The following is a 25,555-nucleotide window of genomic DNA, read 5'->3' as shown; positions in this document are numbered from 1 at the left end:
CTGTGATCACAACTATGCGGGAAGTGATTAACACTGGTCAACGACGAAGACGAAAAGACTGGTTCGATCAAGAGTGCCAAAGAATGACGAACGTGAAGAATGTCGCTAGAATTCGTATGCTTGTGGCCGGTACCCAGGACAGAGCGGTACAGGGCCAAAGAAAAGCGAATCTACAGCACAAAGAAAGTGTGGTAGCTAAAGCTCTAAATAACATGAACCGGAAAGATATGCGGAGAATCTATGCAACGGTCAATGGCGCGCGTCACAATACCGTACCAATGGGTGCCTGTAGAACATGCCTGCCCAACCTTTTTCAAACCGCGGGCCAAATCGCAAGAATAAGTTTGTGTCGCGGGCCACATTTTTAAACGCACAAATATTCCTATGCGATCTGACGAAAGTTAGTAAATGAAGTTCATTAAACCCGACGAAATTCAGTGAATGGAGTAAATTTCATTTGAAGAAATCGATAAAAAGATAATTGCTGCTGGACATTGTGAGAGTCCCTTTCAAAATTATATAAAATCTAGTCCAGAATATTTTGAAGAATCTACCCAAGAAATTTTGGATCCTGTGAGAATAATATCTAGGATTGTTTTTTAGAATCCTACGCCAAATTCTGTCGGAATCCGACCTAATATTATTAGCATAAGCAGAAGTGTGCTAAAATTCCGATCAAGATTTTACGAAATTTTTAATCAAAATGTCCAAGATTTTACAACTTTCGTGTCTTGGTTTCCTTCAGAATCCTACTCAATAATCATTTTGAAATGCTATCTATAAATATTTGAAAATGCCTAAAATTATTTCAAAATTAACCTGCTCATAATTTTATTATAAATTCGTTTAGTTTTCTGGCAAAATGTTACATAACGTTATGTTGCAATCTTGCTCAGGATTTTACAAACCTATGTAGTAAATTCGTTGAAAATTCTGGTTATGGAATCCTGGTAAACATTCTGTGAGAATCTTGTCAATGCTATCCGTGAAAGTCGTGTCCAGAATTCTTAAAAAATCCTGTTCAAGATTTTGAAAAAAATCCTGCCTTATAATCCCGTCAAGGATCAAATGTTCAAGGACAAATGAATGAATGTCGAAAGAAGCCATGGTAGAACCATTGTTTAACACTCATAATTTTAGATTTAGAATTTGAATAAATTTAGTATCTAAGAAGGTTTATGAACAAAACAATATAAATAATTACTATACCAAAATTTTAGGTTGAAACTAAATTAAAAATTAATTAGGTTTAGTATGTTCTAATTTCGGGTTGGTAGAATATTCAACGGGCCAACGGGAAGAATCTTCGAACCTTCCGCGGGCCGCACAAAATGAGGTCGCGGGCCGTACGTTGGGCAGCCCTGCTGTAGAATGATCGAGAAGGGAATTTGCTGACCGATAAAACGGATCTACCCCGTTTGGTGTACCTAATAGTTGTTTGGGTAGAACCGATAACGACGTTAGCTGCCAGAAGGAAGGAGCAATTTCAGCAGTTGTTGAACGGTGAAAATCGAAATGTAGCGTGAAACATGGTGAACATTGATGATGACGTTCGAGCTGTGGATCACCGACCATAGGATAGATTGGAAAGGCTGTCAGTGAACTGAAGAACTGTAAGGCTTCTGATCACGATCGAGCTTCTCAAGCACGGAAGTGAGCAGTTTTACTAGTTGATCCACCGAGTACTTCTGAAGGTATGGGATGACGAAGAAATGTCCCCCGGCTGGTTGGATGGCCTCATACGCCGATTCTACAAGAAAGGGCACAGACTGGAGTGTGCCAATTACAGAGAGATTGCCCTGCTGAATTCGTCGTACAAAATACTGTCGCGCATCCTGTTTAACAGACTAAAACCGCTCGAGGAATCCTTCGTCGGTGAACACCAAAATGGTTTTCGTGGGGATGTGTTTGAAGTTTGTTGAAAAATTTGTTTACCTTAGAACACTTGTTACATGTGACAATAGAACCTTTGACGGACTACGTAGCCAGCTTAGGTACCGCAACTTACAAACGGAAATAAAACTCGCCCTGTATAAAACATTGATTCTTCCGGTGGCTCTCTACGGGCACGAAGCGTGGACGATGAAAGTGGCAGGCCGGAAAGCCGTGTAGTTGTAGACAGTAGCTAAAGACATCTGTCTTTGGTAGTGGTTATAAAAAAACTAATTTTATTTCGAAAAACTCTTACAGCACGGTGTACTATGGACCTATGCACGGGTTCACTATTTGACGTTTTAGTGGTGCCGTGTTATTTACGTGACCATGGCAACGAGTGAATTCGGCACCGCTCCAACGTCAAATTAGTGAACTCGTGCACTGGTCCATATTAATTATTGTTTATCAAACTCAAGGGTTGCTGAGATACTCCTTCAACACTTCTCAAGCCGCAGAGATTCCCATCATCTTACGGAACTCTTCAAAATTCTTCCGCTGCAGTGGTTTGGTAAGGCCATCGGCAAATTGCTCCTCCGTGCCAACGTACACTAGTGTTGTACGACGCCACGGCTCAGTGCGTCCTTGATGAAATGGTGGCGTATATCGATATGCTGGCGTATATTGATATGCAAGGATTATATCCACCATTCTTCGCGATTGCGATGCAGCTCTGGTTGTCGCAACGGATTTGTATTGGGTCGTCGTTGTTGTCCAGTAGTGCCGAAAGTCCAAGCCACCATGATGCTTCCTGTACAGCGACTGATACGGATATGTACTCCACTTTACAGGTAATGATAATGCAACCGTGAAAAAGATAACGCAACCGTGGGTTGCTTCTTGCACATCCACAAGATTTTTTTTTTTTATTATTTCGTTTATTTGAAGGCTCACACGCCGTATTCAGCATCACAGAGCCGATTCTCAGTTTCTATTACTAATAGAAAAATTCAAACCCTTTACAAGTTTATTATTCGTTAAACCACATCCACAAGATTGCACCGCCTTGGGCCAGAAACACGTTGCCGCTGGTCTGGATCGAATCCCAAATCGGCGTCGCAGTAGTCGACAATGCTTGAATCAGCATCCTTCTTATAGACCAGCTTGAAGCCGGCAGTACCACGTAGGTAACGCAGTACATGCTTCACCGCGTTCCAGTGTTTGAGTCTCGTATTGTTGTTGAATCGGCTAAGCGTGTACACCGCGAAAAGTATGTCCGATCGAGTGCTCTGCGCCAAACACATAAGGCACCCGACAGCTTCCTGATACGGAACGTCCTTCATCAGAGCGGACTCATCGTCATCCTTCGGGCTCGCTTCCTTCGTGAGCTTCTCGCTGTAGTTCATCGGTACTTTTACAGGCTTACACTGATCCATGTTAAACCGCTTCAGAACCGACTCTAGATCCAATGCGATGAACCGTTTTCCCTCTCGATCAGGATTCCAAGGCAGTATTGTGCTTGTCCCAGATCCTTCATACGGAAGCGACTGGATAGCTGTTCCTCCAGCTTCTTCGTCCACATCCGGTCTTTAGTGAATATCATGAGGTCGTCGACGTATATGACAACAATCAAAAATTTGCCTCCTCGGAATCCGATGTAGATACACGGGTCGTATTGCGTTGGTATCAGTCCAAAAAGTCGCAGCGCCGCATCTAGTTTGTGGTTCCAAACTCGGCTCGACTGCTTCGAGCCATAAAACGCCTTGTTCAGCTTGCACACTATCGTATTCCTTTTTCCGTCTACGAAGCATGGAGGCTGCTCCATGTATATCTCTTCATCGAGATTCCCTTGCAGGAAGGCCTTAACCGCGTCCATCTGGCCTATCGCCAGATCGTGCTTGACCGCTAGTGCGAAAACGTATCGCAGCGAATTGTAGCGAACGACGGGAGCATACGTTTCGCTGCGAGTGCCTTTAACGACCAAACGAGCCTTACGTCGGGTCGGGTTTCCGTCAGCATCACACTTCGTTTTGAATACCCACTTGCATTTGATAGCTTTCCTACCCTTAGTAAGCGATGTGAGGGTCCAGTTGTTGTTGGTCACCTGAGCATCAAATTCCTCCTGCATAGCGTCCGAGCCAGCGCTTCTTGATGCGAAGCGGAATCATCTCCTAATCCACCATCCCATGCCAGATGTGATCGCCACAAGACCGTTGTTGTCGCTCGGTCCACCAGTAGCATTGTCTTCAGGGGAACCATGGGAGTCGCTCGAATCATCGTCGGAGATTGACTGTGGAAGTGGTAAATCGGGTAGGTCAGTGCTGTCAACATGAAAGTCTTTATACTTGCCTGGTAGAACGTGCTCCCGTTCGCTGCGCCTCAACACCTTTGATCGAGTTGGTTCTGAAGATTGTCGCGAAGGGAGCACAGGGTCAGTCAACGTTTCGGTGCTTGTACCACTGTCATCGCTTGAAACACATTCTACGAAGTCGTCATCTTAGGAAATGGTAGTTTCGACTGCTTTCCCATTGGGCAGATTCGACAATATGCACTATCGTCTTTGTTCAACACGATACCGGTTGACAAACCACCAGCGAGCTTCTTCAGATTTACGGCACCGAGATGACCCATCCGTTTGTGCCAGAGCTCGAAACTTCCTGCAGCATTACATGATAGGGTAACGTATATAACTTGGACAGGCTGGTCGTTCTATGCTCATTTACAATGAGATGGTAAGGTCAAGCCAAGCGTGCCAAGCCTTACAAAATTTTCGAAGCACTCATACAAAAAACGTGACAAAGGGGAGGGGGAGGGGTCAAAAAAGTAGAAATTTAGCGTGACATAATTTGTGAACCATCCCTAATATACACATCCATTGCACCAAAAAATGCATACGTCACAAGAACTCTTAAGAAATTATGATATTATCGTCTTTAAAAAAAAACATAGTATGGATATTAAGATAACGCCCCTGTCCAAATTATATTCACATGAGGGTGTCCGAAATGTATAACAGACAGGCCGCTAAAAAACGCTATTTTTTTTTAATGCTACAATTTGTAAGCTGTTTCCCTCCAGAAACTCAACGTACAATGAAACATTAGGCATATAAGTATCATAACGTAATAAAATATTAGTATCTTATGCAGTTAATCGATCGCCGTTTCCGCCGAGATATACTTAGCCTGTCCAAAATACATAATTTACCCTAAAATGTCATTTGATTTACTCACCATCTAGTGATTGGCTTGAATTGGTGGTTGGAGTGGCTACCAGTCGCCACCAGCTCGCCATGGCCATTGTGCACTTTGTAACCATCATTCTTGAATTGAACGGAGTACCCCTTCTAAAAGGCGAACACGAAATTATTGCGATAAATTCAACAGGGCATAACTTTTCTACCATTGGGTAAAAATCAACCAAATTTTGCACACTTTCTCATTGATGTGTATTGTTTACATGCTGTCAAACTCGAAGTCGTGTTTTTCGATTCAACGAAAATGGTTGAACTCGCGTTGGTTCGAGTCGAGAGAACAAATTGTTTCCAAATACCTGGAATTTCCTGACCTTTCGCACCGGCAGTTGGGAAAAATGTTGAACATTCACCATTCAACCGTCTCCATAGTGTTGAAGCGGTTCCAGGAGCGGTTGAAGTTGGACCACGGCAAAGCAGCTAGAAGAAAACGAGACCGGAGAACAAAAAGACGGAGGGAAAGGTGAAGCGGATGATTAAAGCAAATCCCAACGTCTCAAGCCATGATTTGGCTCAAAAGATCGACATGTCGCAGAGCTACGTCCAGAATGCAAAGAAGAGAGCTGGACTACATACATACAAGGTACAGAACTTCCCAAACCGCGATGAGCGGTAACAAACGACGGCTAAAACTCGGGCACGGAAGCTTTACGAGTAGATGCTTACAAAATATGGCTGCTGTGTGATGAACGACGAAACGTATATAATAGCCGATTTTAATCAAATTCCGGGGCAGGCCATCTGCTCTTGCTGAGGAGTGAGCCTTCCGTGACAAAAGGCACAGTAAATGGCGAGATCTACAAATCTGAGTGCCTCGAGAAGCGCCTTTTGCCGTTCCTGCAGCAGCACGACGAAGCTCCGCTATTTTAGCCAGATTTGGCATCATGCCACTATTCTATAAGTGTCCTGGAGTGGTATGAGGCCAATTCTGTCCATTTTGTTCCAAAGAACATGATTCCGCCGAACTGTCTGGAGCTGCGCCCGGTGGAGCAGTACTGGGCAATAATGAAGCGGGAACTTCGGAAGAGCAAGAAGACAGCCAAAGACGAGAAGGACATGTTAAGAAAATGAAAAAAAAAAAAAAAAACTGCGAAACTGGTACCGGCTGACACTGTAAAGACTTTGATGGAGGGTATCAAGCGAAAATGCCTTCAATTTTACACTCAAGGCTCCATCAATTAACTTTTCTTTTGATTTTTGAAGTAAATATATGTATAAAACTACCCAAAATTTTGGTTTGATTCTAACATTATAAGAAAATTTGCATGACATTGTCGCAATAATTTCGTGTTCACCCTTTACACGATTCTGCTCACCGAAAGGTTTGCCGTCAATTCCGGAATCAGCTGCACGCCGCTCGCTGTCACGCTGACTTGATCACCTCTGCACTTCAGTTGAAGGTTTGCATTGCCACAGGTAACGATGTCCATCGTACTTCCGTTCGCTGCAACCAGCTTACCACTTGCCTTTTCAATGCTGTCCAAAAGCTTAGTGCTCGTCATGTGCGCATACGCCGCCCGCCGAGTCGAAAATCCAGTCATTCGCGCAACCTTTGCCAAACGTGAAAAATACAGTGCAAACGTCTCGCCCTTTGAATCCTTGCAGACCCTTGCGATGTGTCCGAACTGGCCACATTTCCCGCATTGCGGGCCCTTGGATGAAACAGGCTGCTGTTTTTTGAAATTTTCCTTCCGTTTGTTGGTTGCGAACGCTTAACTGTTATTCTGGTTGCTACGCAACGGTCGCTCTTGAAAAATCATCAATGTATATGGAACGGATAATAATTGTAATTGTAATTGTAATTGCTCAATCCACACCCTGGCAGACAATTATCCGCCCATCTAGACACGGGCTGGGTGAGGACCTACCAAGCCTCCCCCGTTAACATGTCCTATACCGTTTAGCACACCGGGATCTTCCACAAGCAGGCGCCGGAATTAAAGCGGTCCCACAAGCTTCAGATACATTAAATAGATATAGTCCCTCTGGCACTAAACCGAATAGCGGCCTTCATATCATCACTAGCACTGCCTATCCCGCACGCCAAACAAAATGCCGGAAGTAGCGTGCCGTGTAGAACATCCGATGTTCTACACAGCACATCACCTCCGACACCATGCTCAACGTACAGCAAAGACATCGCTAATAAAAAGCGGAATGCGTCATTCGATTCAGTGCCAGAGGGACTATAAATGTAACGAAGAGGAAATGAAAAGATAGTAGAGATGGTTTGGTTGTTGGATTGCTGAAACGAGAAGAAATAAAGTCATTACGTTAAAACGTGGTTTTTATAGTTGAATAAATGTATCGATAGTTTCTCATCTGTTTCTTTTCCGTGTCGTAGTTGCGTCGATTCTATCCACCTCGAGTTTTGTCGTCTCCGCTCGAGCAATGAGGACCGCGATGAAATGAAAATATAAAAATATGACCATTAGTGTTTATGTATTATTTAATGTGGTTCTCATTTGCTTTTAAATACCTAAGTAACATGTGAACTCTGCCTCTATCAGAAAATTCTAATGAATTATATTTTATTCTCCTGCACTTTCCCTAACACAAAGTATTCCTATTTAGTAAGACATTTACAAGTGCAAAAGCGCAAATAAAAGTGTGGGACCTAATCGAATCATGTTGATGCCCTCAGAGCACTCATTCTTCGATTTGCGAAAAATGAGTCCGCTGAAAACACCGACCCGACTCGACGCAATCGCGCACCTCTACCAACGCCTCCGCACATGTAAAAACTTCTGCGATAAACCTGTGGTGTGAAAGAAATGCGCAATATTATTTTAATTTCAATCCTAACTGCATGACCCGTAGGCTCTATGCGTATGATTGTTCATTATTTTAGCTAAATATACCAGTTATTCGTGTACATCAGAAGAAAAGAAAAACGATTAAGAATATCTTGCAGCGTAAAGTTTAAGTGATCAAATTTTAATCCTTTCTTCGAACCTAATTTCATTATACATTGGGTTATGCTATGCTTCGCGTGTGATACGAACAATTAGATTTATCAATATAATGCATTAGCATCCAAACATATACCCTAGAAAATTTTCTTATTGTCCGACAAACATTTCAAAACAATTACGAACTGCAAAAATGAAACGGTAACTTTACTCAACAAAGCTTTCATTCGATCACCCTTAAAATACACAGTCATCAGTAGACCATGCACTATAATATCCTCCCAATATAACGCAGAGCTAAAAATCCTCTCTTGCGTTACCCAATCTGAACAAGAAAACATTTTCAAATACTTCCCATAATTTGTGCACGGCAAAACAGATTCCACTTTCTACGTAATGTAACCTAGTATGAACAGCTGCCCAACTCTCCAGACCTGCGCCCTCCAAGATCCAAGGTGCTGCTGCCTTACGTTCAAAACTTCTTTCCTCAAAGTCTGTCTATCAATTCCGAACTCTATTGCATACTACCATACCAATCAGACCCTATTCCTGACAAGACACAGAGTCATAACCCCAATGTGATGGATTTACCCAGTAAATCCACAACCTTGTCCTAACCCCTCTTACGTTTCGCTATCCTCGAAAGTCACCCATATTGATGCTTGGCAAAAAATATCAGTATTCAATCCACAAATCCCAAATTACACCACATTACGTTGGTCCGTTTGGCGTCGCCGGTGGATACCTGTTCTGACATTCGTTTCTTTTAAACTCCATTTCAACCATGTCCCTCCACTTTAACAATACGAATGTTGACGAATCACGATAATCTGAAGATCGTGACCAGAACGGAGGTAGGATAAATCACTAGGGACCAACTACCACCATCAATGTATATGGAACGGATAATAGTAATAATAATAATAAAAACTTCACTAGTTAGAAGAGCTTTATTTCAGTTCTACATAACCATTCAAACGATGTTCAACACTTCACAAATATCGTGTTAGGGAGCCAAAAACACTAACGCTATAATTTTCTCGAGCTATAAATGGTCGATTCATTCGTATTAGTTTCTGTCAAACGAAATATTGTGGACAACTCGCCTTCCATGCGGAGCAGTCTATCAAACTTAGCATAAATTATTCACTATCATCGCCAAGGTCCCAAGGATGCTCATTTCCTATTGTATCCCAATCGATCGAAAACGCTTCCGCTGGGGACACTTTTCCTGCCGCCGCCGGTCGGCTTTCCCTTCAATTTCATACTGGCCAGCTTGGAATCAAGACTGAACCGATCGGTTTTGACCGCCGAAGGAGGTCCACGACCACCGCGGACGGCCAGATTCAGTCGATTTTTAACAGGCAGCTCGTTCCGCAGCAGCATCGCGTCGGACTTCATTTTCGACCGCGAAAGCGACGAAGGCGAAAGGGTCGTTATGTTTCCGGCTGGCATTTTTTGCGGTTTCATAAATACCGTTTTTTTCGGACCTCGCAGTGGAGAGGTCTGGTTGCGTTTTGGCGAATGACCAAGTCTAGACCGGACGGGAACTTCCCGCTCGTTGAATCGCATCCGGGCGCCTCCTTTGGGCGATGGTTTGCCTGCTACTGGACGTGGATCTATCTCAAGGACCTCGTCCTCCTCGGAGAACGACACGGACTTCAGAGGTTCTCCGATGTCCATCCGGCCAAAAGATGTTCTCGGGCGAGAGTTGTTCCGCTTTCGCCTACCGTACTCTTCGTCGTCTGAGACGGTGACTGCTTTGGCCGGAATCTTCTTCACCAAGATCACCTTTTGCGATGTGGTGGTGATTTTACGCTCCGATGAAAGCTACAAGAAAATTGTGATTTAGTTATGCAATCTGGTTTTAAATGGGTTTTATTACATTCGCAGAAAATCGTTCTCCAGAAAGCCAATCCCCAGAAAACCATATACCTACTACATTTTGATGGGTATTCGCGACAATTTTTCCGGATCAAGGTATTTTTTTTTTCAATCTATCTGGAGTCCCAAACTACTATGCAAAATGTGGGCACGCAAAACGTTTATAGGGAAGTCCTTTAGGAATTTATTTCATAATTTTTGCACTGATTTCCCTAGGATTTCGCACTAGTTTTCCATTCAAAACTTCTTCGAGAATTTAACCAGTAGTTGCACATAGAATAGTACCTTAAGTGTTTTTCAATAATAAATTCAAAAATAAACCTGACATGTATAGTTTTCTATTCAAATGTCTTCTGGAGAATGTTGTAGTAACGATAAATGATCCATTACGTACCGGTCTGCTGGGAGATTTCTTCAATATCCCGGTGGGTCCTTCCGTGATGTCCCGTTTGCTTTTGCCACCAAGCCGAGAGAAAATCGATGCCGCACTCTTGCTAGATCGGAGCGGTTCTATGCCTTTCAAAGTCACCTTGGATGCAAGTTTTGAAACCGGTTCCCGAAGACTCCCGTGCTCGTCTTCGTCGTCTTCCTCCTCATCTGAATTGTGCGAAAGCCGTTTGAATACGTCCGGCTTCTTAGTGGACAGTGAGACCAAAGTGGTTTTCTTCTCCGAAATCTCGTTCACTGTTCGGCTACTGTTGCCGCTGGCGGGAAGTGTGATTTTGTGTTCTGGGAATACACGCCGAGGTTTGCTTGGGAGCGATACTGTCGAGCTGGGTCCTGTAACGAGAAATCGATGTACTTTCAACAGGAATTCAACCAATAAATACTGGTTCCGAATCCGGAAAACGCAGGCCTTACAAACCACCCGTAAAAATCATCAGTACAGGAAGCATATTTTGTAAATTCGCACCGGAACAATCGGCATAGACCCAGGCATCGAAAACGGACTAACGTTTGGAAACTCGGATCATGGAGCTGTAAGTCTCAATTTCTTGAAAAGTAGGGCAAGTGTACCATTAGTGGTGCACCTGAGGGAAAACTGCTAAAACACGGTGTTAAGATCATGAAATATATGATTTTAACGTATCATTCGATAGATCTCAAATCCTTCTATCATTCAAATGTATAAAAATCACGATTCATTTGAAATTTCCCTGCAAAAAGCCTTGCACCAATAATAGGAACACTGTTCCTTTAGTGGAGGTATATTTTAAGGATGGTTCCTTTAGTGGCGCAAACCATTGATTTCTTATGGGACCCTCCACTATGGGTACTGATGCACCACTATAGGTGCAAAGGAGCAACAAAATTAAGCAAAATAATTGTTTTAAATAGTTTTACGATTAAATTTCATGAATATTATTCGATTACTTGTATCATTTTCGCATCGTACATAATACAAAAATATCACATAATCATTTATTAGCGCGAAACATGCCAAAACACACTACCTTCACTATTGGAGCTACCTCCACTAAGGGAGCGTTTGCCCTACTCCAAATATTGAGGGCCCGCAAGTGCGACATCGTAGCGCTGCAGGAGTTTTGCTGGAAAGGATCGACGGTATGTTTAGGGATGGTTATATTATTTACAAGAGCAGCAAAAGACACGAGCAGGGCACAGCTTTTATCGTGATTGACGAAATTCAGAGGCGCGTGATTGGGTGGTGGCCAATCGACAACAGAATGTGCAAGTTGAGGATCAAAGGCCGTTTCTTCAATATCAGCATAATCAACGTGCACAGCCCTCACCTAGCATGACGATGACTATAAGGACGCTTTCTACGCGCAGCTGGAAAGTGAATACGACAGCTGCCCAAGAGATCTCAACGCTCAGGTTGATCAGGAGGAGGAATTCAGACCGATTATATGGAAGTTCAACGCTCACCAGCTTACGAACGAAAACGGCTTTAGACCGATTGATTTCGCCGCCTCCAAGAACATGGCCATACGTAGTACCAACTTCTAGCACAGTCTCCCGTATCGGTACACCTGGAGATCACTCCAACAGACTGAATCGCAAATCGACCACGTTTTGATTGATGAATGACACTTCTTGGACATTATCGACGTCAGAACCTATCGCGGCACAAACATTGATTCGGACCACTACCTTGTGAGGGTAAAAGTACGCCAAAGACTTTCCGTTGTGAACCACATTCGGTACCCACGCCCGCCACGGTACAATCTGGAACGACTCAAGCTACCCGAAGTCGCAACTGATTACGCGCAAAGCCTTGAAGCAGCGTTGCCGGACGAGGGAGAGCTCACCGAAGCCCCTTTTGAGGACTGCTGGGGTAGTGGCAAGGAAGCTTTTAACAACGTAGCGGAAGGTGCCATTGGGTTCGTGGAAGGACACCGACGAGAAGTGTCAGACGATTTTGGACGAGAAGAATGCAACGCGGGCAATTTCGAGCTGTCAAAGCAATTGATGCACAAGCAGCAAAATTTAATGCGTTGTTTTTCGTTGATTTCGCTCATTTTTCCGCCGATTAAATAACTTCGTGCCACTAAAGTGGATAATCACGCCTCGGGCCGTAATACTTCGCGCAATAATGTGCAAAGTTTGCAATCCAACATAATTATTCGCCGTGTTTACGATAAAACTCCGTCGGTAACCTTAATCGTTGACTCCAGCGATCGCAACGATGCCAAGCGGCTAAAACATACCCACTGTCAGCCTTCCCCAGCCGACGGTCGCAATTCCCTCCCGATGGAGATCGGACAATCAATTCAACCGATGGTTGCTACACAGAACCTCTTCGAAACGCTGTTTACTGACGACCCAGATGGAAACGTAAACAACAGATCGCAATCGCCACCCAATGCCCCGAAGAAGAATCACCGTCCTCCTCCAATCTCAATCGTAAGCAAAAGTACCAAACAGTCTCGCGAGTTGATGAATCTGATATCCCGCAGTCCGGTTACCAACTGAAAACAGTTAAAGCTGGCACGCAGCTTAAGGTGAAGATAAATCGAAGCCAAACCTTAAAATTTCAAGAGCACAAATCTGGAGAACCAAGCATCCGTTTAAGCTGAAAACTTAATCGATTGGTCCCTTGCTGGCGGTGACCAATCGATTAAGTTTTCAGCTCAAACGGGTGTTCGGTTCTCTAGATTTGTGCTCTTGAAAATTTGAAGTTTGGCTTCGATTCATCTTCACCTTAATGCGACGGACGAGGACGTTTTCAATGCTTTCATCAAGGTGCTACAAGACTCCAACACGGAATTTTTCACTTACATTCCATCGCACCAACAGCCCGTACGATTCATACTCTCGAGCAGTGCTAGGAATGGTAATAGTAGTAGGCTTGAATTTTCGCGAAAATCACGTGGCTCTCCCAGTACAGTAGTTCAAAAACGTGAATCTCATCAAGTAGCCTATGTTGGGTGCACGAATTTTCTAAATCATGAGTGTCATTGAAGGCTCTAAATGCGGGAAATGCAGCGGGAAATAGAACATTTTTCTACAGTAATTTCGGGTTGCCCTTAGCAACGGGTGTTTTGCAATTTTCAAGGCATTTGCCTACAGCAGCGATGGGCGTGAGTTTCACTGGCTTCGCTGACTGTGATTGGCTTTGCTTGGCTACTGTACAGTGAGTTTCAGATTTTTTCCCAACCCTGCTCTCGAGTCTCGCGCTGTATGATTTGGCGGAGCTGAAGGAGGAATTGTTGCCCGTTAGATGTTAAAATTTTCTCTCGAAAACAAAGTGGTCCCGAAGAAACTGTGTCGCATCTGCTTTGTTTCGAGAAAGGATCAACCAAGCTTTCGGAGTTGCAAGGTGTCAAGACTATGTTCAACACGGTAGTAACGTGGAGATTTTTCACCAGAAAATCTGACGATTTGGTCCAGTGCCATCGATGTCAGCGCTTTGGCCATGGAATGCGCTTTTGTAACATCTCTCCATCCTGTGTCAAATGTGAGGAGAAACATCTCACAGCAAACTGCAAGCTCCCGGTGAAGGCCAACCTCAAGGATGCTACCGTCTCGCGCAGTCTTATTCGGTGCGCTAACTGCAGTGGTAATCAATCACACAGCCAACTTGCCCCAGCCGGCTGAAGTATATCAAGCAACTCGAAGAATATCGTCAGCGTGCTTCCAAGAAAACTACGACGCCAAACACCCGCACACCTCCGACCTCTCTCCCTAGGATCAATCCCAGCGTTCAAAATCGTTTGAACCATCCTAGCGTCACTGAAGGACTTTCTTTCTCGCAAGTACTGCAAGGTTCCGGCCAACCAGAGCGATGTGCAAGTCTTTTTTCCATCACCGAGTTTCTTTGCCTAGCGAGGGACCTTTTTCATCGGTTGCAAGGCTGCCGTTCTAAGGAGCAACAATTTCTAGCTCTATCCGAGCTAATTATCAAATACGTGTATAATGACTACCCCACTCTGCATGCGCGTAGTTAATTGGAACGGAAGATCCGTTTACAGCCAATTGCTAGAATTATTTTTCGATTTTGTACAACGCCATGGCATAGATAGTAGGGTTATGTTCTTCTTCGTCGTAAGCGCTACTATTCGTCGTATCAAACTTTAAATGTTCCACTACGGTGGATATTCAAACTTACCTGCAACATAGATTCATTATCCTAGTGTAATTTTGTGAATGCTGTTATGGTTTGTACACTTGTACACCAAAAATGCAATAAAACTACTGAATTTCGGTAAATAACTTCAGTTCAATTATCCACTTTGCACTTTTTCACCGAAATCGCATGGACGAACACGATTTGAGAGAAATGCTTAGCGATCGACTGAGCCACACCACTTTCCAACACAAGTTTCTTCCCGCTCCCGCGGGTGACTTACTTCGCCGGGCACTTATTTTCACTATGGAAAACCTTCGTACTTCTTCACTGAAGGATTTCATTCCAATCACACGCCGTAAAACTTCAATAAATCATCAAATTTTACGAAATTTCCTCAACCGCAGCGTAAAATTGAGAATGTAAACAAAGTTCAATCCGTCGTACTGAGAAAAAAAGCTTGTGCGCATCAATGTGTGCGCGACGCTCGATGTAAAAATACGGTTTCTTTGATTGTGTTGTTTTCGCTGTACTGTGAGCCAAGGTTTATATACACAGAGTTGCGCGAAGAGACTTCTTTGAATGCCTGCTCTTCTTCGTCTTCGAAAACAGCCCCTATCTGTTTTGCTGGGCTGCTCGATAGGTAGACGGTTTGACAGTTCGATAGGTAGATTTGGTTTCACTCTTCGCGCAACTCTTCATTCATAGACTCTGCTGTGAGCAAATGCCCAGGGTGGGTGTACGGCTGTCAACTACAAACAAAGCTCGCCTAACAATCATTTCTCACGCGGGCCGACCCAAACAGCATCATCTCTCAAGCGGGACGGGCCAAACAGCACAGGTCGAAAACGCGGGCCATGCCAGGTAGCAAATGCTGATGCTTTTCAACATTCAAACTGCGGGAAGTCTAGCAGCGTTGTGAGCCACACGAACACACCCATAAAACATGAACGGTAGGCGCACCTCGTTGCGTGTACCCCCCTGCAAATGCCATAATTGTACGGTCAAAAGGAATTGTGTTCATATGTTTGGGCTGATTTTTGACAACGAACAATTAATTTTAAAGGAAATTAGTATATTCCATCATGCTGAAGGAATGGAGGGAGATGCCAGTAGATCTATATATTCTAGGGGTCTACCCCGTTTGGCATAATGCCGTATGGCATAATGCCGTTTGGCATACAGTCGTTTGGCATAATAGCTGTTTGGCATAATGCCATTTGGCATAACGGTCGTTTGGCATAATAGCCGTTTGGCATAATTGTGAAAAACATTGAATTTGATCATTTGATTCCTTCCATTAAGCAAAGGGGTGTGTATAAACTGCTCACGATCGTACATTCCGTTGTCAGTTAGTGATAGGACATACTTCTAATTATCATTTTTCAAGGAAACCAATATCCAATAAAGCTCTTTTGGAATTGCATCATACATGACTTCCGGGGTCATTAAGTCCAGGATATTATGGCGCATCTTTAACAAAAATATATCCAACGCCTAAGTTATTCGATGTCATTTGAAAAAATAAAGGAACATGGAATTTTATGACGCTTCTTATGGTACGGCATATGACTGTACCACTGCAGTATCTTCCTTTTTCAAATTATGCCAAACGACCATTATGCCGAACGACTATTATGCCAAACGACTTTATGCCAAACGACTGTATGCCAAACGGCATTATGCCAAATGGCATTATGCCAAACGGGGTAGACCCATATTCTAGTAAAACATTTTATTATAGCGTTGATATGTTGTGTTTTAACCACTGTGGAAGTACTCATTGAACACTAAGCTGAGAAGCAAGCTCTGTTCCAGTGAGGACGTGATTTCAAGAAGAAGAGAAAGAAGAAGAAGTTCAAAAGACATGGAGTTTTAAACCATGACACCATTGTGTCTCTTACAAAGCATCTCTGTTTATTTAAAAAAAATGGCAAAATTGATTTGGTGATGTCATGTGTAAAAACCGCGATATACGATATTTATAAAACTAACAATTTTACTTAAGTCACTTATGTAAACTAAATAAAAATGTTTAAATTATAATTTTCTCGTATATCACATCGAACAAACGCATTGAGAACATGCACTTCAATTGATTAGGAATAGAAAGTTATTGAAAAGCGGCTAAAAATATTCGCAAAAAATGATAAAAATTGAGATTTTCAAAATGCTTCAAATTTCAAGTGCGGAAATATGCGGAAGAGTTTTATGCTGTAACTGATAGATAACATGTGTAAGTTTCACACTGTGGTCGAAACTTTGCCGGATATTGCCGTATAAGGTAACTTTTTCAATACTGAAGTTTACGAAAAATGACTAAAAGTTTGTTGTGCAAAATTTCCTTAAAAATAAACAAATAAAAATATTTTTTGGAAAATTTTATGCAGAAGCTCTTTTTGTATTCATAAACAAAAAGTTCAGTAACAAATACCTACTTGTTTATTTTGGAAAAAAATGTCCACATGCGAACAATAATTCTGATTATATAATAAAAAAAATGAAAACTCCATTAAAAAAATTGCTTTTTTGAACTCTTTTAATTTTTTTTTCAAAGCTATTTTACGTCTTTTCAATATAGCCACAACATGCGGCACACTATTAGCTATCTTTAAAAAATATAGCGAGGTCAAAAAACTCAATTTTTAAAAATCGAAATTATGGCCACGAATTTGTTCTAGGTGCTCCTCTGTGCGTCGTAGTTATCTACCCCAGAGATATGTTTCTTGCAACGGTGTGGACATTCCATGGTCACCACACGTTGGTTATCTTGGTATAATCATGGATCAGAAGCTAAAGTTTGGTTGTCACGTGACCAACTGCCTCTAAAAATGCGATATGGTTGTCAAAATGCTGTACCCTCTTGTAAAAAGACGCTCCCGTTTGGTCCCTGGTATCAAGATCCTGTTATACAAAACTGCTCTCAGGCCAACGGTTGCGTATGGCTTTCCTGCTTGATACTACTGTGCACAATCACACCGGAAAACTTATTCAAACAGACTTAAGTCAAAAAAGTAGAAAAAAAAAATACTTTATTGATCCGAAATTCGACACGTTTCGCACTGAACCAACTCGATTTTTCACGATAGAACATTTAATTTCCGGATTTACAAAACGACGAAAGTAAGATTTTCAACTTTTGCAACCTAACCGCTACTTTCGCCGCTCTACTGTATGAAGAGACAAAGTGTTTTAACCACGAATCGAAACAAAACACTACTTGAGTCGACATACACTGGTACAAAAACGTCGCAAGTAACTGAATAAGACGGCTTATCATTTTGTCATATTTTTTTGTGGGAAATAATAGGAACTCCCTTGTTTTTGAACGTGAGGTCATTGTATGCAAAATGTAAGCAATGTACACGACGAAAACAGGTTAAAAAGGTGATTCATTTAAAAACAGTTTTAGAAGACAGGTTGTAGTTTTTCTGAATTAATTTTCTCTAAACCGTTTGGAAGTTACTTACGTCCATTTGAAAAAATAATCGAGAAATATTTGAAATTTGAAAAAAAAATTGAATGCAGTGCCTCCTGGGAGAAATGGAGCAGCCGTAGCGTTCTCAAGAAATACCCAAGTTCTACAAGAAACTCAATGCATCCCGCAAGGCATTTAACCGCAAGCCGAAATGTGCCGGGATAAGGATGGAGGTATCTTGACGGATGTGAGGTGATTGAGAGGTGGAAGCAGCACTACGATGAACACCTGAATGACGCAGACGAGGAAGACCAAAGCAGCAGGAGGAATGGCTTCATCATTACGGCGGATGAGGAAGACGTGCCAACTCCCACAATAGGTGGAAGTTAAGGATGCTATCAAAAACTCAAGAACAACAAGGCACTGGGAAGGATGGTATTGGAGCGGAACTTTTTTTTATCTTTATTAACGAGATTTTTAGCCCTCGGCTAGTTCATCTCGGGATCAACGGCTTTACTTCTCTTCCTAAGGAAGTCGTCACTTTAACCTTTTTGTCACAAGTGACTATCTCGGGGATGGAATTCGATCCCAGGCCCTTGGAGTGAGAAGCGCCCGGACAGTTTGGCTACTTGTCTGCGTCAATTGATAGCCAGGATCAGGAATACAGATCAGCTACCGGAGGAGTGGAAGGAGGGAATAATATACGCAATACACTAAAAGGGTGACAAGTTAGAATGTGAGCGCACTAAAGCGCACAACTTTCGAGTTCTGAACCAGTGTGCATCATCCCAAAGTTTTACTCACTTGAAACCACCGATTTTGGTGCGGAACTCTGCGTTGCGGAAACTGCTGCCACCGGCACGGAAGAGTTCCCGTTACTGGCATCGTCCCCCGGTGTGGACAGAACCCTATCCCGGGCGCTTTGCTCGCAGACCACTTTCGAGTGGCGCAGAATGGCAATGATGTCCCCCATCGTCGTGATGCCCATCTCTCGCAGATACTCTTTATTGAGATCCATCAGCATGTCCATCTGTATCCGGTTCTCGACAAATACGTGCGCATATCCGGCGGCCGCCTGCGACGGGATGCCGGCATTGGAGAAGAACTTCACCCATGATGCTGCGAAGGAATTGGGAATTTGTTTTGGTTGAAATTGAATCTATGGAAGGAAGTTGCCACGGCTGAAGGAATGACTTAAAAATTGACTTACCAGCGCTTGCGGTAGGCATTTTTTGAACCAAAATGCCTCACCTAATGGGCTAATATTCTCCCGAAGATTGGTCCTCAACGGTGGCTGATTATTCCAAAGAAAATCTAACAATTTTCACACAGAACCGAAATATTTAGGAGGAACGAGCACTTTTTGCCATCAAATAAACGTCAAATTTTGCTCGCAAGCCAGCTTTACGCACACTTGCAGGGCTGTGTTAAATAATTAGTGTTGTAGCTCAATTGACAGACACGGCAAAACAACAAGTTCCATTTACGCGACATATTACACTGGTTTTTTTTATATATATAAAAGCAGATTTGCATTTGACTGCATCATTGCCACAATTAAGGTGAAGATGAATCGAAGCCAAACCTCAAATTTTCAAGAGCACTGATCTGGAGAACCAAACATCCGTTTAAGCTGAAAACTTAATCGATTGGTCATTAGCTGGTTTTCAGCTCAAACGGGTATTCGGTTCTCCAGATTTGTGCTCTTGAAAATTTGAAGTTTGGCTTCGATTCATCTTCACCTTAATTATAATCGAACAAGCCTACACTGAGAACAGCGTTGCAGTTGAAATTATTATATTAGAGGGTTAAATTAAATACACAACGCCACTTGATTTGTGCAGACTAAATTTGCATTCATTTCAAACATTTTGTGCATTCAATTTTACCATGGCACCATTTCGACAGTAAAAATTACTATATCATGGTTAAAAACTTGCAGCGGGCCAGAATCGAACCGAGGATCTTGCCATTGTCAAGCGCGAACGCTTACCGCTCGGCTATCAATGCGGTTGGATCGAGAGAGAACAAAACGCAAATAAAAAGCGTTCTTGTTAGCTCAATCGTGATTGGAATAGTAAATTTAAAAACTTGTTCATGGTTGTCATTACTTCAATGCTTGTTTCAGTGTATTTCAAGCGGCTGACATACTTTTACAAATGTTTTACAAGCAAAGTTTTCGTGAAACAAATAAAACAAACAAACTAGCAACCCTGCTGAGAGCACATGCTTTTGCTAAAACATAAACAATTTTCGATGGCGCGAAACCGATTCACTGCTTTTTTTGCCCGCCAACGGCGAAAACAAAGGGTTTGACGTTTCCGCAATTATGAACCCGCCCGCACTTCTGAAGTGCGGAGTCCAATAAGGTGGGAACTGCGCAATACAACACGCTTCCAAAGGGATGTTTTAAGAACCGAATTGTGAAGATCGTCATTTCAAAAGAAAATACCGGCAATACTTACATGTCTGTATGTGTTGATGGTTAGTTTTTACGTTCCATTTTAGAGGCAGTACTAATATTCTATGTATCAAACTATTTACTCGGTGATTTCCTCATTGAACATCAACTTCTCATTAATTCCGGATAGCAGCGAGGGAAAACATGAACAATGGAGGTTATGATGGCACCAAACTAGCATGTGCACTAATTGGGTCCTAACATTTTTAATGAAATCTTGTTTTTATTTAATAACACGAAAAAGCATGTTACTGTTACTACTTTAGCAATTTTTCCCGCTCAAATAATGGCTATGTCATGTTTAAACTTTAATTTAAAAATTTGGTCTATAAATGAACCTTGACACTTTTGATCATGTTTGGGTTCATTCAAATATTACGTAACGCAAAATTTGCCAATTTCAAACCCCCTCCCTCCCCCACGTAACAGCTTTTGTATGGAAAATTTCAAATTTTTGTATGGACCATAACACTATGTAAGACCCCCTCCCTCCCCCTATTGCGTTACGTAATATTTGAATGAACCCTTTGACGTTCGCTTAGTCGACAAAAACACCACAGGGGTTTTAGTTCGACCACTGGGGTTGTTCCTATCTGACATTTCGTAAGGGACACGGAAAACAAAATACACCCAAAATTTGAGTTTAAGCCAAAGGATGTGCCAAAATCTAAAAAAATGTTTTTTGGGCTTAAACCAACGGAAAACATTAGAAAATTGAGTAAACATGTGTTTTTGGCCTAAACTTAAGCGTTTGGCACTAAAATTGGGACAGGGCTTTAGGACCCTATTACCAGTGTTGTGAAAAACTTAATGGGTGGTATGAATAAAAAACGTTGAACTTTACTACATGTAGCATCTACTCAAAAACAAAATCCACAAAGTTTACTACACTTTTGGTATGAATAAAAAACTTTTCGAACATGTAGTACTTACTACTTTCGAACATGAGCAGTGACTGAAGCTGCACGTTAAGAAATTTCCATTCAGGGTGCAGAGTGATTCTGCACGTAAAGAACAATCTATTCAGAGTGACGCTTAAAATTAATACAATCATGCATATGGCGGAAATGTATGGAATCTAATCGATTACGCGACAATTTGCACAAAATCATGAAGGTGCTGTAATTTGACAAGATTTGTAGTGTAATTTTGCGATTAGTCTGGTATTCTCTTTATGTCTATGATTTTATGATGATGGTACATCAAAGAATTTTCTGAGTGGTTTTTGGTCTTCGCCAACGCCAGCGATTGATGTTTTTATTTAATATTAGCTTAACATCTATGAAGAGGTCTTGAGACTACAGCTATCAAATTAGGAATTACATATTTTCTAGCACCAATACTGAGAATAGAATTTAGAGAGGTAGAATTTTGATGCTCCCCGTGTGTTTTCTTAACAGCATGTTGAATTCCGGAAGTTCTAAGTGTTTCTGTGATATTCTCGTTATTTTGGTGGGGTTTCTGATAGTATCCTTGGAATTTCTAGAACTTAGAACGTAGAGATTTTAATGGGAATTGTAGTGATTCCATTTGTTGTCGTAAGAATTCAATGAAGATCTCTCCTAAAAATTCAGGGTTCCCTTTGAAATTATTAAAATTCTTATCGATTTCACAAGTAATCCCATTGAAATCTATAAAATATTTACCGACATTCAAAAGGTTTATATTAAAGCTTTGAAATTCCAACGGAACTGGAGATCAACGGAATCTTAAAGGTTTTTACAATAATTACAAAGATTTTATTCAGAATTACAAATATTCACACAATAATTCGCAGGAATCTCACCGCAATCTCATAGATTCTTACAGAAATACCTTCTCAAAGATACCCACAGAATTCTAAGAGATTAATATCCGGAATCCCATTCCCACCCCAATTCTAGAGTTTTTACCAGATTTCTAATATTTCCGCAATATTCCTAGAATGGTATTTAAACTTCCAGAATTATCATAAAAAAATCCGACATCCCTATCGGAATCCCAATATTCCTACAGGAATTCCGGAATTTCAAAGGAAATCTGAGAATCTGAGATGTCAGAATTTACACGTAAAATTCAGAATTACATTATAAATATCTGAATTCCTACCGACATCCTAAAATTCCTAGAAAATAACATGATTATCGTAATGCCAGAGTTCACACGGATATTACAAATTGCTACTGCCAGTAATCTTACCGGAATCTCAGAATTGACGGGGCGAATGTTTAAGTCACCTCAGAACTCCAAAGCAAAACTCAAAATACCTTCCGAAATATCAAAACTCATATCGTTTTCCCATGATTTTTACTCAAAAGTAAATTATTCCATTCAATTTCGCAATCTCAAAGCATGAGTAGCAACCTCTTAAGCTAACTACCAGTAGCTTTGTAGTAAATGCTACCTTTATTCATAGCAACGCGTTGTTTGTAGTATGTTCGAAAGGTGTAGAAAGGAAAATGACACAAACATATTCCACTCGTGTTCCACATATAGCGTTTACTACCGAGGTTGTAGTAAACTCAACTTTACTACATTTTATTCATACGGCCCAATTTCTCACAACTCACGCTTGAGATTTTTCATGCGTGAGTTGTCAATCATGCAACTCAGCAGTCAAAAAATCATGGATGAGTTGGCTCACCTTTTTAACCCATTGTCTCGTATTTCCACAGTTTACTCACACACGGCAATAATTTCTTGTTAGTCTGGTAAATTTATGTTAATCCTTTCTAACGTAAACAACAACATTCGGGTTTCACGAGTTTTTGCCGAGTTTTGCGACTGAATCATTTTTTACGATTTGAGTTGATTGAGTTGATTTTGCATCAAAATCTCAAGCATGAGATTTGCGAAGCAGATCTCTAATGAGTTTGCTCTCACGGGAGAGCGTATTGATTGAGATTTTGAGTGTGAGTCTATCAACACTGCCTATTACCCATTATTTTTACGAGAGAAGATACTTTAAAATGGGGCTTATATACCCCTTTTCATGTCATTGCCATTTCCGTATAAGCCATTTTACGAAGCCTGGTCAAATGACAAGAGACCTGGGATTTTTCAATCATCGGCGTCAGTTTTCGCGATGATGATGGTTGATGACTGTGCGCATTTCTAGCGTAGCTTTTCATCCAGGCGAAAACTTAAATGGAGAAAAATTATTAAAATATTTCTGATCACAAAAGTGCTTTTTTATGTGCAATATGGGTAACAAAGAGGTAGCTGATACAATAACTAGGTGTAATGTTGCTGTAACGAACATTTTTGGATCTCTTTTTTGTCATTTTCTCCATGTCCTCGTTTGGTAAGATGAGGCGTTATTGAAAATCACGCTGGATTTAATCCCAGGTCTCCCAACCCGGGAGCATCATGACAGCTGCAGTACAACGTCAATGTGCCGAAAAATTGTGGTCCGTGGTACTGTCAAACTCAATGAAATCATGGAGTGCGCTCGAAATAGGGCGTATATTAGAATTACGCTTGATGAAAAAAAAAGATTTACAATTTTAGTTTAGCATTTGTTATATCATTAACCGGTGGAAAATCTTGTACGATCCGCGGGAAAATTTTGTACGATCCGCGAACGGGTTTTGAATAGTGTTGTGATGTGGTCTGCATGCTGTTCCTTAATGTAATCGATTCTTTGCTTTTGAAATTATTTTTTTAATACTTAGTCATCAAAACAAGGCAAATTTGTCTGCGTTTTTCTTTGTAAGATATTAATGATTACAGTAATTATTTATGGGAAATTTACTGTAGTTATCAGCTTGAAATAAGTCTGAGATTATATCTAGCTTTTTATAAGCGTTTATATCACCACCAAAAATTAGCTCACTTTCATATTGGAGTCTATAGATCTGATGTTTGACTTGAGTTGTTTGATATAGGCCAGGGGAAATTATTCACCTAGAGTGAATTTATGGCAGAAAAAAAGTAGTTTTTGTATGAATTTTGACAGGAAAATGAATGACAAGTTCATCCACTTCTCCTGGCCTATCGAACGGACCCAAGCCGATGCTAAAACATGATGATTTTATTGAATTTATTGTATATCCACTTCAATGTTGGATTATCCCGTCTATTTAGAAGACTGTTCAAAACAGTCGTCGGAAATCGAGGGGAATCTCAATGTATTCCATCCAGGCGAAACAATGTTGGCAATGTTGTTGAAACACATAATTAGGATAACTATACATACTTTACGCGCAATGAACTATTGCCACTTATTGAATTGTTTCATTGAACCTGTATTTTGAGCATTAGAAACATTTATCACAAGTTGAATTTTGTTTAGTGAAACATACTTTGATAAACATTCCATCCAACCACCCCTCATTTTCCGAGCCGTGCAGCTGGCAGCCGAGTGTCAACAACAGCTGTTTTGGAAATCTGATTCGACGCCCACTCTGCTGTCCTTGTTGCTCTACTTGAAAGAGTAGGGGAACTAGTTTGCGCGCGAAAATCTTCTCGCTCGTTGTTGCTGCCAAATCTGACAGCGACTGTTTCACCGACCGTTTAGAACGACGACTGTTTCAAACGGTCGTGAACAGTTAGGAACTGAACGGTCAATATTTTCGTTGGAAGAAGAAAATATCAGACTCGCCCTTATTTCATATCATTCGATTTGTTGTTTTGCTTCCGTCAACAACGAAACAAAATTCTGCTCAGCCATAGTGAAAAATCGTGCCGGCAGCGGTGGATGACCCCATTGTTTACGTTGAGAGCAGGTACGTGAAAATTGCGTTATCTGTCACTTCGCGGGGGGGTTGAGGTCTCCTGTCAATTGACGCCGTTGCGGCGATCAGCTGTTCCGAAACGTCTCGTAAAATGGCTCATAAGCCATTTTACGAAGCCTGGTCAAATGACAGGAGACCTGGGATTTTTCAATCATCGTCGTCAGTTTTCGCGATGATGATGGTTCATGACTGTGCGCATCTCTAGCGTAGCTTTTCATCCAGGCGAAAACTTAAATGGAGAAAAATTATTAAAATATTTCTGATCAGAAAAGTGCTTTTTTATGTGCAATATGGGTAACAAAGAGGTAGCTGATACAATAACTAGGTGTAATGTTGCAGTAACGAACATTTTTGGATCTTATTTTTGTCATTTTCTCCATGTCCACGTTTGGTAAGATGAAGCGTTGTTGAAAATCACGCTGGATTTAATCCCAGGTCTCCTGTCAATTGACGCCGTTTCGGCGATCAGCTGTTCCGAAACGTCTCGTAAAATGGCTCATACTAATTAA

General features: G+C 41.6%; 1 protein-coding gene across 1 annotated transcript; it reads right to left on the bottom strand.

Moving 5' to 3' along the window:
• Positions 1–8,965: 8,965 nt before the first annotated feature.
• LOC5571644 lies at positions 8,966–19,287 on the bottom strand. The gene is made up of 4 exons (XM_001653685.2): positions 19,081–19,287; positions 18,675–18,989; positions 10,316–10,701; positions 8,966–9,867 (listed from the first exon to the last, which is right to left on the bottom strand). The coding sequence occupies exons 1-4, from the start codon at positions 19,097–19,099 to the stop codon at positions 9,214–9,216; spliced, it is 1,374 nt and encodes a 457-aa protein (XP_001653735.2). The 5' UTR covers positions 19,100–19,287; the 3' UTR covers positions 8,966–9,213.
• Positions 19,288–25,555: the final 6,268 nt, after the last annotated feature.

The sequence above is a fragment of the Aedes aegypti genome, chromosome 2 (genome assembly GCF_002204515.2).
Source record: "Aedes aegypti strain LVP_AGWG chromosome 2, AaegL5.0 Primary Assembly, whole genome shotgun sequence".
NCBI lineage: Eukaryota > Metazoa > Arthropoda > Insecta > Diptera > Culicidae > Aedes > Aedes aegypti.
The sequence above is the reverse complement of the archived record's forward strand: the minus strand, read 5'-3'. Positions and strand labels throughout refer to the sequence as shown.